Source organism: Nerophis ophidion, linkage group LG20, assembly GCF_033978795.1.
Source record: "Nerophis ophidion isolate RoL-2023_Sa linkage group LG20, RoL_Noph_v1.0, whole genome shotgun sequence".
NCBI lineage: Eukaryota > Metazoa > Chordata > Actinopteri > Syngnathiformes > Syngnathidae > Nerophis > Nerophis ophidion.
Window position 1 is genome coordinate 11,323,383 of NC_084630.1, and position 17,343 is coordinate 11,340,725.

The window sequence follows — 17,343 nt, forward strand, 5'->3', positions numbered from 1 at the left end:
GGGGCGCTGGCGCCTATCTCAGCTACAATCGGGCGGAAGGCGGGGTGCACCCTGGACAAGTCCAAGGACAAATAGTTCTGGCTAAATGAGGGCCCTGAACTGATGATTATTTTGTGCTCACCCCTTCATTCCAAATTTTTTCACATTTTTTTTTATTTATGTGAAACGATTAAAATTCAAACTTGAATTTAATTTGATGCATGATTCGTCACGGAGCAAAAGTTTTTCATTAACTTTTTTTGGGTAAAAAAAAATATATACAATTTAACAATAATTAAAACTAGAGGTGGGTATCTTTGGTCACCTCACAAGTCGATCCAATATCTGATTTGACAAAATTATTGATTCAAACCCTTTTTCACAATTTTTTATTTGGTAAAGTAATTATAATGTTTTTTCCAAAACAGGTTAACGGTTACAAAACCTACTTTTGGTTGCTGAGTAAGCATGGCAATAGCCTAAAAGCGTCTTTCTAAAAAAAAAAAGATATTAAAAAAATATATATATTTAGAATTAAAAAAAATAGAAATCGTGATTCGGATGAGAATCTATTTTTTTGAGCACCCTTAATGAAATATACATTTGCATATATTACTGAAATATCGCTGGCAGCACAATAAGTATGTACAAGGAACTACTGTTGTCCTGATACCAACATTTTGGTACTGGTACCAAAATTATTTGGATACTTTTCGGTACTAAATCTTACGGTACATTAAACATAAGTTTCTTATTGTAAGTTTGTCCTTAAATAAAATTGTTAGCACACAAGAAAACTTGTCTTTTAGTAGTAAGTAAGCAAACAAAAGCTCCTAATTTAGCTGCTGACATATGCAGTAACATATTGTCATTTTCCATTGTATTATTTTGTCTAAATTATTAAGGACTTGTTCTTTACTGTTAATATCTGCGTACTCTCCCTTTTAACTTGTTCTATCCACACTTCTGTTAAAATGTAATAATTACTTATTTTTTGATACTTTACATTAGTTTTGGGTGATACCACAAATTTGAGTATCAATCCGATACCAAGTCATTACAGGATCATACATTGGTCATATTCAAAGTCCTCAAGTGTCCAGGGACATATTTCCAGAGTTTATAAACATCATATGAATTTTAAAAAAAATGAAAGAAGATGTTGTGAGGCCGAAAAATATTGACGTAATTATAGTAGTATCGACTAGATACGCTACTGTACTTGGTAACATTACAGCGGATGTTAGGTGTAGATCCACTAATGGTGTTTGTTTACATTTTGACGCCGGTGAGCTATGGTGTGTAGGGGGGGGCGACCGGTACTTTTCAGAGGCGGTATAGTACCGAAAATGATTAATTAGTATCGCGGTACTATGCAAATACTTGTATACCGTACAACCCTACAGGGAACTATGCAATTATAAGTAGGAAGGGGCTAGGAATATGTTTGCATAAAATTTCATATGATGTGCCCTGTCATTCATTTGTTGCCATTTTACGCTTATACACACAAATCAGGGTCTCCACGGATCGCTAAACCCTACATGCAGCGCGTGATCAACGCCATATTAAAGAAACATGTATTTTAATTTAGCATGTTTAGCCCCTACGAAGAAATTAACTATCCAGAATTGTGGTATACATTTATTGTAACAAACAAACAGAATGTAAAAAAAATAAATAAATAAAAATAGCATTGAAAAAAGTTCATAAGATCATTTGTATTTGGAAATAAGCAGTCATGGGAGATCCATCCATCCATCCATCTTCTTCCGCTTATCCGAGGTCGGGTCGCGGGGGCAGCAGCCTAAGCAGGGAAGCCCAGACTTCCCTTTCCCCAGCCACTTCGTCTAGCTCTTCCCGGGGGATCCCGAGGTGTTCCCAGGCCAGCCGAGAGACATAGTCTTCCCAACGTGTCCTGGGTCTTCCCCGTGTCCTCCTACCGGTTGGACGTGCCCTAAACACCTCCCTCGGGAGGCGTTCGGGTGGCATCCTGACCAGATGCCCGAACCACCTCATCTGGCTCCTCTCGATGTGTTGTGGAGGAGCAGCGGCTTTACGTTGAGTTCCTCCCGGATGGCAGAGCTTCTCACCCTATCTCTAAGGGAGAGCCCCGCCACCCGGCGGAGGAAACTCATTTTGGCCGCTTGTACCCGTGATCTTATCCTTTCGGTCATGACCCAAAGCTCATGACCATAGGTGAGGATGGGAACGTAGATCGACCGGTAAATTGAGAGCTTTGCCTTCCGGCTCAGCTCCTTCTTCACCACAACGGATCGGTACAACGTCCGCATTACTGAAGACGCCGCACCGATCCGCCTGTCGATCTCACGATCCACTCTTCCCTCACTCGTGAACAAGACTCCTAGGTACTTGAACTCCTCCACTTGGGGCGGGGTCTCCTCCCCAACCCGGAGATGGTACTCCACCCTTTTCCGGGAGAGAACCATGGACTCGGATTTGGAGGTGCTGATTCTCATTCCGGCCGCTTCACACTCGGCTTCGAACCGATCCAGTGAGAGCTGAAGATTCCGGCCGGATGAAACCAACAGGACCACATCATCTGCAAAAAGCAGAGACCTAATCCCACGGCCACCAAACCGGAACCCCTCAATGCCTTGACTGCGCCTAGAAATTCTGTCCATAAAGAGAGTGAAGCCTTTATGGATTACAAACGAAAATGTTGCTGCATGGTGACATGGTCATGACTTGTCTTGAAGGAGTCCTCACTGTACGGTTGTGGCCTGATGTTTACATGTACTCATCATGGAAAGGGATGTTGTATCACTTTTAGGTTTTTAATGCTATATTTGAATTTTTAAAATGGAGGCAGAGGAGTTAGTGCATCTGCCTCACAATACGAAGGTCCTGGGTTCGATCCTGCGCTTAGGATATTTCTGTGTGGAGTTTGCATGTTTTCCCCGTGAGTCCGTGGGTTCCCTCCGGGTACTCCGGCTTCCTCCCACCTCCAAAGACATGCACCTGGGGATAGGTGGATTGGCAACACTAAATTGGCCCTAGTGTGTGAATGTGAGTGTGAATGTTGTCTGTCTATCTGTGTTGGCCCAGTGATGAGGTGGCGACTTGTCCAGGGTGTACCCCGATTGTAGCTGACATAGGCTCCAGCGCCCCCCATGACCCCGAAGGGAATAAGCGGTAGATAATGGATGGATGGATGGTTTAGAAAAAAGTTACCACAGGGTGACGTCTAGAAATTACATAACATAACAAGCTTGTCTTTTAAATGGTGTATATTAATGGTGTTCTGACGAGACATGCATCATGGGTTATTGTGCTAGGGGGGCGTACCGGTCGACTGACAGAAAAGCAAGCCCTAATAAACAACAACAGGGAAAAAAAAAACGCAAACTAACTTAAATAACTTTGGATAAAAACAAGCCCAAAGTTGCTCAAAATAAGCTGACTTGACAATCATTAAGCCATTGTTTTGAAAATGGATGTATTCCTTTGAAGCTTCAGTTTTAGTTACTTCTCCTGGCAAAGTGTACTTTTTCCGTCAATTTAGGCAGATTAGGCAGTTTATGACATACTTGCCAACCTTGAGACCTCCGATTTCAGGAGGTGGGGAGGGTGAGGGTAGGGTGGCGTGGTGGGGGGGGGGGGGGGGGTTGTTTAAGAGTGAAGTATTTCATTTATTTATATAAATATACATATATATATATATATATATATATATATATATATGTATATGTGTGTGTATATATATATATATATATATATATATATATATATATATATATACAATAAATACTTGACGTTCAGTGAATTCTAGCTGTATATACATCTATTTTATTATATATATATATACACATATATATATATATATATATATATATATATATATATAATAAATTAAATATATACTTGAATTTCAGTGTTCATTTACAGTATTTACACATATACACACACATAACACCCATCTATTGTGAATTGTGAGTGAATTATATTTATATAGCGCTTTTCTCGAATGACTCAAAGCTCTTTACATAGTGAAACCAATATCTTAGCTACATTCAAAGCAGCGTAGATGGCACCGGGAGCAGGTGAGTAAAGTGTCCTGCCCAAGGACACAACGGCAGCGACCAGGATAGCGGAAGCAGGAATCGAACCCGGAACCCCCAAGCCTCCGGCACGGCCACTCCAAAAAACGAGCTATGCCGCCCCATTCTAAAACAATTAATAGAAAAAGGCCTGAGAATTATACTTTAATGCGGATATACATTCAAATTGCACTAATTTAGCGAAAGAAACAGCGGGGAAAAAAATGAACAAGGAACTAAAACTATTGATAAAAAAACACCGAGCAGTGGTTGGAATAACATGTCACTATGACTGTAAATAATTATAATGACCGTTAAAGCATTGTTCTCTGTCACACACGTTTTAAAAAAGGAACAAGTATTGTTAGAAAATTAAAAAACACCACCTTGCAAGAGGACGCCGACATCTTGAATAACAAGCGCATGCGCAACCCTTAACTCATTGTTGAGTTAAGGGTTGAATTGTCCATCCGTGTTCTATTCTCTGTCACTATTTTTTTCTAACCATATGCATGTACAGTAGATGGCAGTATTGTCCTGTTTAAGAGTGTCACAACATTGCTGTTTATGGCAGACAAACTGCTTTACGGTAGACAAAAACGTGCCTGATGTTGTGTGTTGTTACCGCGCTGGGAGGACGTTAAGGAAACTGCCTAACATTAAACCCACATAAGAAACCAAGACCTCCCCTCGATCATTCTACAGTTATAATGTCTTTGGGCAGGCACGCTGTTTATATTGTGGGAAAGCGGACGTGAAAACAGGCTGTCCTCACTCAGGTCCGCATGGAGCTGGAGGGGGTGTGGCCTCCAGCGCCGCCTGAATTTCGGAAGATTTTCGCGAGAAAATGTGTCCCGGGAGGTTTTCGGGAGAGGCGCTTAATTTCGGGAGTCTCCCGGAAAATCCGGGAGGGTTGGCATGTAGGGTTTATGACTTATGAAAATGTAAATGATGACTGAATTATTTTCTCAAAATGTTTATGGGAAAGCGGTAGGGAAAAGCATACATAGGTTGGTTGTGTTTGTGTAACAGATGGGAAACTTGGATTATGAACAATTCTGGACTATGGACACTTCTGGAACATTGGCATTTCATAAAGATTTGTATTCAAGAACATTGTTTTTTTTCTATAGCTTTTGGATTGAGTGTTTTCTCAAATCAGAAATACTTTTCTGGCTCCATTAAGATCCAAAAGGGTTGAAAATAACATTTAAAAAAAAACCATCACACTCTCCTGCTCTTTGGTATAGGATCAAATACTTCTTTACCTCATTAAGATAAAAAAATATATTACATATTTATTCACTTTATGTACAATAAGGACCAGTGTTCAAAATCAACAGGGGGTCAAATACTCATTTCCCTCCCTGTATAGCGTGTCTGTCCTGAGATCGGTAGGTTGTTAGTTAAAACCCTGGTCAAGTCATACCAAAGACTATAAAAATGGGACCCATTACCTCCCTGCTTGGCATTCAGCATCAAGGGTTGGAATTGGGGGTTAAATCACCAAAAATGATTCCCGGGCGCGGCACCGCTGCTGCCCACTGCTCCCCTCATCTCCCAAGGGTGCTCAAGAGTGATAGGTCAAATGCAGAGAATTATTTTGCCTCACCTAGTGTGTGGGAGACCAACATTGCTAGTTTAAATTTAAATTGAACTGTATTATTAATGCATTTACATGATGTAAAGTTGTTTTTGCTATTGGGTTTACTATACAACCCCTGCACAAAATATGGAATCACCAGACTTGGAGGATGTTCATTCAGTTATTTAATTAAGTAGATGAAAAAAGATAACAGATATGACCCAAAACTATAGTTATTTCAAATGGCAACTTTCTGGCATTAAGAAACACTAAAATAAATCAAGAATATAACTTGTGGAAGTAATTAACAGTTTCATTTATAGATCAAGCAAAGTAAGAAAAATATGGAATCATCTTGTAAACATTAATCTCCAAAACTAACAGCTGTTATAGATCACACCTTGGAGAGCTGTTGTACCGGGTGGACTGACATTAATCAAGGCTCCAACACAATTAAAACAAAAGGGAGAATGATCAAACTTCTTCTAGAAGGTAAATCATCAAGCAATGTTGCAAGCGATGTTGATTGTTTACGGTCTGCTCTGTCTGAAATCTGGACCAAGTACAAACAACAGCTTTAAAAGGCAAGTACACTGGAAGACCAAAGAAAACATCAAAGCAACAAGACAGAAAACTTAAAGCAATATGTCTTGAAAACAGAAAATGCACAGCAAAGCAAATGAAGAACAAATGGGCGGAAATTTGAGTCACCGTCTGTGACTGAACTTTAAGACACTGCCTGAAGTAAATGGGATTTAAATGGGAACTGCACTTTTTTGGAGTTTTGCTTATCGTTCACAATCATTATAAAAGACATGACGGATATGATGACGCGTGCGTTTGACGTCTCGGGTTGTAGCGGACATTATTTTGCAGGCCGATCCAAGCTATAAGTAGTCTGCTTTAATTGCATAACTACACAGTATTCTGGATATCTGTGTTGCTGAATCTTTTGCAATTTGTTCAATTAATAATGGAGAAGTCAAAGTAGAAAGATAGTGGTGGGAAGCTTTTAGCCTTTAGCCACACAAACACAGCCGGTGTTTCCTTGTTTAAAATTCCCGAAGGTGAAGCTTTACTATGGAACAGAGCGGTCAGGCGAACATGGATCCCGACCACATGTCAACCGACAGGTTTCGGTGAGAAAATTGTGGTAATAATTTGGCTCTTACCGTAGTTATGAGCGGAGCCAGCATCCTCCTGCAGCCCGAGGGTCACTGGTTCAATCCCCACCTAGAACCAACCTCGTCACGTCTGTTGTGTCCTTGAGCAAGACACTTCACCCTTGCTCCTGATGGGTGCTGGTTAGCGCCTTGCATGGCAGCTCCCTCCATCAGTGTGTGAATGGGTAAATGTGGAAGTAGTGTCAAAGCGCTTTGAGTACCTTGAAGGTAGAAAAGCGCTATACAAGTACAACCCATACATACATGTAACTTTTTTTTTTAATGTATTCTAAAAGTACATAAATGCGATCAAAAGTCCTCTCACAAGGAGCCTATGGAAGCCGCTCTATTCTGCCTATAAAGCTCTATAACATCCAAACACCTCCATTAGGGTTTTATATACATGATGTAAGTATATATCTAATGCACTAACAGGCACATTAATAATAACATTTAATATCTACGTATTTTGCTCATTTTAAGCATACCAGGCGCATTATTTTCGAAAACGCATCTGCAACGTTTGCTTTTTAACAACTCTTTGACTGATTATTACTCACTGCAGACTTCATAAGCGCCAGCAAACATAATAAAACATTACTTACTGTACAATATCTGTGTCATCAGGATACAGACCGTTACGATTTTCATATGTTCCTACTTAGATGAAAAATGACTCATAATCCTCGTGAAGAAAAGGGGAGTAGAATCAAGCGTTTTTTTCATGTTATCACCATTTCTAGGTCTAAATTGACTGTCGAAGTGTCCCAACTTGTCAGAATACGTCTTTGTCCTTCTACTACCCAAGTGAGAGGCAAGATATATGATACAGAATAAAGTTTGACAAGGAAGGAAACATGGAAGCAACTGATCAGTCAATCATGTCAACATTGGCACAAAAGCTCGTGATCACGGCGTCGCTATAAATAGTTTGTCTGCGTTAGCACTTATAGTAACAATATCTCTAATACTTGGTTAATATTCAAGTCACAAAATGTAAATGTGGTATTGTTGGCACTTTTTGGATGGGTTTTTATTGGACTTTCTATTACAGAACCTACTATTACAGCTGACTTTTATTTACATTTACAAGGTGGCGACTTGTCCAGGGTGTACCCCGCATACTGCTCGAATGCAGCTGAGATAAGCTCCATCTCCCCCCGCGACCCCGAAAGCGACAAGCGGTAGAAAATGGATGGATGGATGGAAGTTAGAATGCATTAAAAAAAAAATACATCTGTCGTCATGTCTTTCATAATGATTAGGAATGATAGGCCAAATTCCCCCAAAAAGTGCAGTCATTAAACCAAAAAAAAAAAAAAAAGTAACAATGGGCTAAAGCAGGGGTTCCCACACTTTTTCTGCAGGCGAGCTACTTTTCAATTTACCAACTCGAGGGGATCTACCTCATTTATATATATCATTTATATTTATTTATTTATGAAAGAGACATTTTTGTAAACACGTTAAATGTGTTTAATGATAATACAAGCATGTGTAACACATATAGATGTCTTTCTTTCACGAAGACAAGAATATAAGTTGGTGTATTACCTGATTCTGATGACTTGCATTGATTGGAATCAGACAGTAATGATGATAACGCCCACACTTTCAAATGGAGGAGAAAAAAAGTTGTCCTTTCTGTACAATACCACATGAAAGTGGTTGGTTTTTGGCATCTAATTCATCCAGCTTCCATACACTTTACAAGAAAAACATTGGCGGCAAATTCCGTAGCTTGCCGACTGCACATTTCCTATCTTCACAATAAAAGCCCTGCTTCATGCTGCCTGCGCTAACAAAATAAGAGTCTCGGAAAGCTGGCGTGCACAATTGATGTGCACGCCAGCTTTCTGAGGGATCACTTGTGCACGCCAGTTTTCCGAGACTCTGTATTTAGTTAGCGCAGGCAGCATGAAGCAGGGCTTTTATTGTGAAGATAGGAAATGTGCAGTCGGCCTTTAGAGTTTTGACGGAAGGTACGGCGCGAGAGTCTGTTGAAATAAAAAGTGTTTCTCGCCTTCCTCTCGGTCATATTTTCATAATAATGATCTTGCAGCAGCCAGCGTCATCTCACAAGACCCTCCGGTACCGTGAATGTCATTTAAGTGACGTCTTGGTGAAGATTGATGATCACAAATTTTTAGGTCTATTTTTTTTAAAAGCCTGGCTGGAGATCGACTGACACACCCCCCGCGGTCGACTGGTAGCTCACGATCGACGTAATGGGCACCCCTGCTTTAAATCAATGTTCAAGTAAAAAAAAAAATTTTTTTATTGTAAAGAATAATAAATACATTTTAATTCAATTCTTCATTTTAGCTTCTTTTTTTTTGACAAAGGATATTTGTGAAATATTTCTTCAAACTTATGATTAAAATTCAAAAAAATTATTCTGGAAAATTTAGAAAATCTGTAGAATCCAATTTAAATCTTGTTTCAAAGTCTTTTGAATTTCTTTCAAAATGTTTGTTCTGGAAAATCTAGAAGAAATAATGATTTGTCTTTGTTAGAAATATAGCTTGGTCCAATTTGTTATATATTCTAACAAAGTGCAGATTGGATTTTAACCTATTTAAAACATGTCATCAAAATTCTAAAATTAATCTTAATCAGGAAAAATTACTAATGATGTTCCATAAATTCTTTTTTTTAATTTTTTCAAAAAGATTCGAATTAGCTAGTTTTTCTCTTCATTTTTTTCGGTTGAATTTTGAATTTTAAAGATTCGAAATTAAAGATAAATAATGTTTCAAAATGTAATTTTCATTTTTTTGTGTTTTCTCCTCTTTTAAACCGTTCAATTAAATGTTTTTTTCATCATTTATTCTCTACAAAAAACCTTCCGTAAAAGGAAAAAAAATGTACGACGGAATGACAGACAGAAATACCCATTTTTTTTATTTATATAGATTTATTTATTAAAGGTAAATTCAGCAAATTGGCTATTTCTGGCAATTTATTTAAGTGTGTATCAAACTGGTAGCCCTTCACATTAATCAGTTCCCAAGAAATAGCTCTTGGTTTCAAAAAGGTTGGTGACCCCTGCTATAGATGTTCTTTATTCCTTTTTGCTATTAGGTTTTGTGTTAAATAACCACAATATCTCTTGATGTACGTTACTCTATGCCCATATCCTTACAAATAGGCTAGGTGTTTCCTTTCACACAGAACAACATCATTTCTTATTTCAGCTTTGAATGCTGCCGGTTATTAAAAGACTGTAAACCCTTAAATTGGATATTATTCTTCCCATTAGATGACACTCACAGCTGCACTCAACACATTGAACATCCGGAAGCTTCTGCAGGCTGAGTGACATGCGCAGTGTGGTCACAACACATCACCACGGCAACCATCTTTCACAGCGAGTCCCCAGCAGCATCACTGGCTCGCGATCATCTCCCGTTGTCCGCAGAGCAGAGAAAACCGCAGTAAGTTCATTCTCATGTTTTTTTTTCCATTTCTGGCTGCAGCAGATTGTTTTAGCGGACAAATAGAGATTTAAATATAACAGCTGCGCTGGTGTCAATGTCATTATAAGGACATTTTTGTCTTCATATATTAGCGCAGGCTAGTTAGAATCATTTTGGGCAAGACATTCATTGGTACCTAGAGTGTAGATTCTACTGCATTATTTGAGGGTTGAATTCCTTTAAAAAGTGGAAGCGTTGATGCTCTTTGTCTGACTGCGCCTCCGTATCTGTGTAGCTCTAATGCAGCAAGTTTAGATTGACATGAGCAGTGAACCTAAACTTGAGAGGCATACAGTAAGCAACACACCAACGTTGGAGTCTTACTGTACATCCCGATTGTTGAACTGCTCAATGTCATCTTTTTACCATCTTATCATTTTATGAAAGCTATTTACCTCACGCGTGAACGTGTGGTGTTGGAGGTTTTCAGCTAAATTGTTAATCACAGATGCTGATGGCGATGATTCATCGCTCTCTCACTTCCAGTGGGGGTTAAAATCCACCCACACATGAAGAACATTGCCTTCCTTCAGTGATGTCCCTCTTTAGAGAGCTATTGCTGACTGATTCTGTGCCTGAAGAATTTATGGGCATTGATTTTATTTTGACTTACCTCTTAAAGCAGGGGTGTCCAAAGTGCGGCACGGGGGCCATTTTTTAACGGCCCCACGGCTAGGGATGATACTGGAAACCGTTTTTCCCGGTTGTTCGATAAGAAAAGAACCAAGTCCTCGGACTCGAACCCCTTTATATACCCCGTTATCGAGACCACTATAGTTAAGAAAAGGAATGAGAATCAGCACCTCCAAGTCCGAGTCCATGGTTCTCGCCCAGAAAAGGGTGGAATGCCATCTCCGGGTTGGGGAGGAGACCCTGCCCCAAGTGGAGGAGTTCAAGTACCTAGGAGTCTTGTTCACGAGTGGGGGAAGAGTGGATCGTGAGATCGACAGGCGGATCGGTGCGGCGTCTTCAGTAATGCGGACGTTGTACCGAGCCGTTGTGGTGAAGAAGGAGCTGAGCTGGAAGGCAAAGCTCTCAATTTACCGGTCGATCTACGTTCCCATCCTCACCTATGGTCATGAGCTTTGGGTCATGAACGAAAGGATAAGATCACGGGTACAAGCGGCCGAAATGAGTTTCCTCCGCTGTGTGGCGGGGCTCTCCCTTAGAGATAGGGTGAGAAGCTCTGCCATCCGGGAGGAACTCAAAGTAAAGCCGCTGCTCCTTCACATCGAGAGGAGCCAGATGATGTGGTTCGGGCATCTGGTCAGGATGCCACCCGAACGCCTCCCTAGGGAGGTGTTTAGGGCACGTCCAACCGGTAGGAGGCCACGGGGAAGACCCAGGACACGTTGGGAAGACTATGTCTCCCGGCTGGCCTGGGAACGCCTCGGGATCCCCCGGGAAGAGCTGGACGAAGTGGCTGGGGAGAGAGAAGTCTGGGTTTCCCTGCTTAGGCTGTTGCCCCCGCGACCCGACCTCGGATAAGCGTAAGATGATGGATATAGTTAAGAAAAAGAGTTTGTTCTTTATTTGAATCCGTCCCGACCAGAAATGCTCCGTGAGACATCACAAGAAATGACGTCACGTAGCTCAGTCATTAGGCGCAGGTAGCGAAAGCGGGAAAACAACGGACGGGAAAAAGCGCTCCAAGGTGTGATAAAGTTCAAAACAAAAGACATAATCCAATGAATAAATTTACTGAGAGATTTGAGCAGGGTACAAACACATGACCAACACTTTTACGACCAACCGGAAACATTGCAAACAGGCTAGCAACGCACCTCCTTTACGGCAGCTGTCGCAACCTTCTTAAAGCAACCGCAGCACATCCGCGGAGTCCGCGGATAAACCGCAGGTCGGGCGGTTGACATGACGAAAAAATAGATTTTAATTAGATTCGGGCGGGTGGCGGTTGAACCATCCGGAAATATTTGATATGCATGGTTCTGTGATCGGTATCCTTTGCCATTCAAAGAGCCATTTAAGACCCGTGTTATAAAGCGAAGAAAACAATAGTAGACGCTATTATTATCCTGAATGGCTGCCGTCAGTCACCCAGATATTAAGTATTAGGGCGTGCTATGAAGCCATTGGCTTTATCGTCTACTACTACTGGTCGATCTCGGAGGGTGTGTCAGTCGATCTCAAGCCAGGCATTAAAAAATAGACATAAAAATGAGCAATCATCAATCATACCAAGACTTCACTTTCGTCAGTTGTTTGACGTTCTCAGCACCCGAGGATCTTGTGAGATGACGCTGGCTGCTGCGAGCTCATATTTAAGAAAAAAATCACTAACAGGGCGGACGCAGAGAAACACATTTTATTTCTAGAGACTCCGTACCTACTGTCAAAACTCTAAAGACCGACTGCACAGTTCCTGTCTTCACCATAAAAGTCCTGTTTCATCCTGCCTGTGCTAACAAAATAAGAGTCTCAGAAAGCTAGCGTGCACAAGCTAGCAAGCTACGGAGTTTGATGCCAATGTATTTCTCCCCCGCCCTCAGCGACCGCTTTCTCACTTGCTTGCCCACCCGCACACTCACCGACGTCACTCACCTGCTGCCAGACATTAAAGGGCCACACACATATGCTACTCTCATAACAAAGTGTTTAAAAACGAGTATGCAAGTTGGACAAATGAGATGCCAAATCCAACCACTTTCATGTGGTATTGGACAGAAAGGAGGAATCTATGTGTGTTAAAGATGCTTGTATTATCATTAATCACCATTAGCTTGTTAACAAAAATGTCTCTTTCATAAATAAATAAATATAAATTATAAATAGGAATGAGGTAGATATCCTCGACTCGGTCAATTGAAAAGTAGCTCGCCTGCAGATAAAGTGTGAGCGCCCCTGGTCTACTACAACGTGTACGATCTGCTTGTGGGTGGCTTCAGTAGATGCACGCACACGACTGCAAGGCATACTGGGTGACACAGAGTACACTAATGGTTGTGATATAAACAATTTTAACACTCTCAGTAATATGCGGCACGCTGTGAAGCCACACCAATTAAGAACGACAAACACATTTCGGGAGAACATACTCACAGTAACACAACAAATACCCATAGTCCTTTGTATTCATGACACTTCCTGACTATTTTATACACCCCGCTAGCAGCAAACCCTGCCAACCCCCGGTGCGTCGGTAAGGTGGGCGGGGTTGGAGGCGCGGGGGTGTAAAATATATTCAGGAAGTGTCATGAATACAAAGGATCATGGGTATTTGTTGTGTTTCGTTTATGTTGTGTTACTGTGAGGATGTTCTCCCGAAATGTGTTTGTCAATCTTGTATAGTGGGGCTTCACAGCGTGGCGCATATTAGTAAGTGTTAAAGTTGTTTATATCACAGCCATCAGTGTACTCTGTATCACCCAGTATGCCTTTCAATCTTGAACGTGTATTTGCGGAAGCTGTACACAACATTTTGCCAGACTAAGAGTCGGTTCGTACATGTTGAAGGTGTCTAAGGCAATCGCTTCACAGCACGCCTATAGTCTTGTCATCAGGATGAATACTATTGGGTTGTCGTGGGAACGTAAGCATCTCCAATTGTCTTCATTACTCTGTGAAACATGTTTAAATATCACTGTGAGTTGTTAAGGCGGACAACATCTGGCTACGATCCTGATAAAATGTTGGTTCGGGTGGATGGCGGTTGGATTACGACTTTGTTGATGCGGATGCGGATGATATTATTGCCTATCCGCGCATCTCTAATATATATAGAACATATCCCCCCTTTTTAAATGTTGTTTTTCTTTCCTTGTAATCAAAGCAAAATCACACTGTATATATGTTGTCAGTCTAATTATAAATTATGCAGACGAGGCTTGTTGGCTGAGTTCTTGACATTTACTGCCGAGTGAAGACATGCAAAAACACTTTTCGGGGCTACCGCGCATGCTCGTCACTCTCGTTGCATGCTGGGTAGTGTAGTTGTTATATTCCCTAGTTCAGGGGTGCCCACACTTTTTCTGCAGGCGAGCTACTTTTCAATTGACCAACTCGAGGGGATCTACCTCATTTATATATATCATTTATATTTATTTATTTATTTATGAAAGAGACATTTTTGTAAACAAGTTAAATGTGTTTAATGATAATACAAGCATGTGTAAAAAAAAGTTGTCCTTTCTGTACAATACCAAATGAAAGTGGTTGGTTTTTGGCATCTAATTCATCCAGCTTCCATACACTTTACAAGAAAAACATTGGCGGCAAATTCCGTAGCTTGCTTGATTGACATTCACGGCACCCGAGGGTCTTGTGAGATGACGCTGGCTGCTGCCAGTTCATTATTATGAAAAAATGACAGAGAGGAAGGGGAGAAACACTTTTTATTTCAACACACTTTCGCGCCGTCCCTTCCGTCAAAACTCTAAAGGCCGACTGCACATTTCCTATCTTCACAATAAAAGCCCTGCTTCATGCTGCCTGCGCTAACAAAATAAGAGTCTCGGAAAGCTGGCGGACAACATCTGGCTACGATCCTGATAAAATGTTGGTTCGGGTGGATGGCGGTTGGATTACGACTTTGTTGATGCGGATGCGGATGATATTATTGCCTATCCGCGCATCTCTAATATATATAGAACATATCCCCCCTTTTTAAATGCTTTCTGAGGGATCGCTTGTGCACGCCAGTTTTCCGAGACTCTGTATTTAGTTAGCGCAGGCAGCATGAAGCAGGGCTTTTATTGTGAAGATAGGAAATGTGCAGTCGGCCTTTAGAGTTTTGACAGAAGGGACGGCGCGGAAGTCTGTTGAAATAAAAAGTGTTTCTCGCCTTCCTCTCGGTCATATTTTCATAATAATGATCTTGCAGCAGCCAGCGTCATCTCACAAGACCCTCCGGTACCGTGAATGTCATTTAAGTGACGTCTTGGTGAAGATTGATGATCACTAATTTTTAGGTCTATTTTTTTTAAAAGCCTGGCTGGAGATCGACTGACACACCCCCCGGGGTCGACTGGTAGCTCGCGATCGACGTAATGGGCACCCCTGCCCTAGTTCATAAAGAAATAATGTTAACTCAATAAAGTGTATTTCTTTTTTTAGCTTTAACTTTTCATATTTTAGCATTGTAACCACATTTGCAAACAACTTTTCTCTTCATAGAATTTTCTTTAATAAAGAAATAAAGTGCAAAAATGTCAAAGTATCATAACCAACAGTTATGTCAAATAGTAGCAGAAGTGCACTCTTTGGAGAGCTGTATTATTTTCAGTTTTGTGCCCAAGGGACTGATTTTATGTAACACTATATTATTATTTATACACCTATAGTAATCACAGAGACAGGTTGTTTTTGTGTTACTGTATATATTTGTTTTTCTGAAAAATTCCACTTAATATACCTTGGGTAACAACAGTCAATATTTATTTATTTAATTTTATTTTTTTAGGGGGGTGACAGTCAATATTTATTAGATTTTATTTTTTTCTTATATAATAAAAGTGAACTTTTTTTAAACCAAATATTGTTTTTTTTTCCATGTACAACAACCTATCTGGACTCAATAAGAGAATCAATAAGGAATCTGTTCGATAAGAGGATTCGATAATAGGCTCGAACTCCATAACTTCTTATCAAACATCATCCCTACCCACGGCACATTTTAAGAATACAAATGAAAAAAATTAAAAACATAAAAAGTGGTATAAAAGAGCAAACAGGTGAAATGTTATAAGAAATTGTTGCAATGCTTACTCCATCCATCCATCCATTTTCTGCCGCTTATTCCCTTTGGGGTCATGGGGGGCGCTGGTGCCTATCTCAGCTACAATCGGGTGGAAGGCGGTGTACACCCGGGACAAGTCGCCCCCTCATCGCAGGCAATGCTTACTCTTATAAGACAAAGCTGCCATGCAGGCTGTTTCTTTCTTTAAAAAATAATAATGAATCAAAATCAATGTCATTTGGAATTATTGATCTATTCAAGGCGTCGATTACATCACATTAAATATTCCACTTTGAGATATTTTTTGGGGAAAGGTGTTGCATATTTTGTGTTTTGCCATATAAAAAACTGAGCTGTTTTTTTTTAAAGAAGGGCCTAAAACAAACAAGCAAAACATAAACAACAATACAACTTAAAATGGACGGATATATCTGAAGTTGATCTCGAGATTATTGTGCTGAAAGTAAACAGTAAAAAAAATGTATAATTTATTTTTGAACACTTTAATAAGTAGGACACTTTTGGATCCCCAATTATTTTAGTGTGATTTGTTTTTAAGTGTCATTGCTCAAAAAATAATGAATCAAAATCCAAAATGAAGGCTCCAGTTATTATATGATCTCAAACATCCCAACTAAAAAATTTATTGGGGGAAAATATTGCATATTTTGTGGTTTTTTTTTTTAAATTCTAGTGTTGATCTAGAGATTTAAAACTTGCATAATAATAGAAATTATAATACTGAATAATGACACTTTTTTTTTTTTTTTTTTTGGACCAATACCCTTCAGGGTCCCCGGGATCATAACTGAGTGGAGGCCCAAATGTATATTTTTTATGCATATATTGTATTGGTTTTTAAAATAAAAATTATGAAAATGGCCCCCGCTCGCTCTGATTTTTCAGTGTGCGGCCCTTAGTGGAAAAAGTTTGGACACCCCTGTCATAAATGGAACTGCACTTTTAAAAGAAATCGCCTATCATTCAGAATGCTTATGTGAGAAAAGACCGCTGCTGTCTTACTCTTTTTTGAGCATTCTAACTAGTGAAAAACCGCTAGCAAGAGGTGGATAACAATAGAAGTAATGGAGATTCAATTTATGCGGCCTAAAAAGCGCTCTAAAAACCTCTAAAAATGTTTCATATACATACTGGAAGTTATAATGTAATGCAGTAACAGGCGCATTCATGATACCATGTTATGTTTATGTATTTTGGTAATTTACAGCACTGCTAAGTGCTAAGCAAAAAATACAAACTATGAATATAATAAAACAATCACCCACTGTACAATGTCTGCTATCGCTGGCGTGCAGACTCATGGAATGTTTATGTTTCAGCACTAGACTTGTGTTCTTCGTTTATATAATGAATTCGTCAT

General features: G+C 40.0%; 1 protein-coding gene across 3 annotated transcripts in view; it reads left to right on the plus strand.

The window, feature by feature from the left end:
* Positions 1-17,343, plus strand: part of caly (calcyon neuron-specific vesicular protein) — a 43,018-nt gene that overhangs the window by 1,917 nt on the left and 23,758 nt on the right. For all 3 annotated transcript variants that reach the window (XM_061880465.1, XM_061880466.1, XM_061880464.1), the window contains one exon: positions 10,051-10,225. In XM_061880465.1, coding sequence (XP_061736449.1) covers positions 10,112-10,225 — 114 coding nt within the window. In that variant the 5' untranslated portion in view covers positions 10,051-10,111. The remainder of the gene's footprint in view (positions 1-10,050; positions 10,226-17,343) is intronic.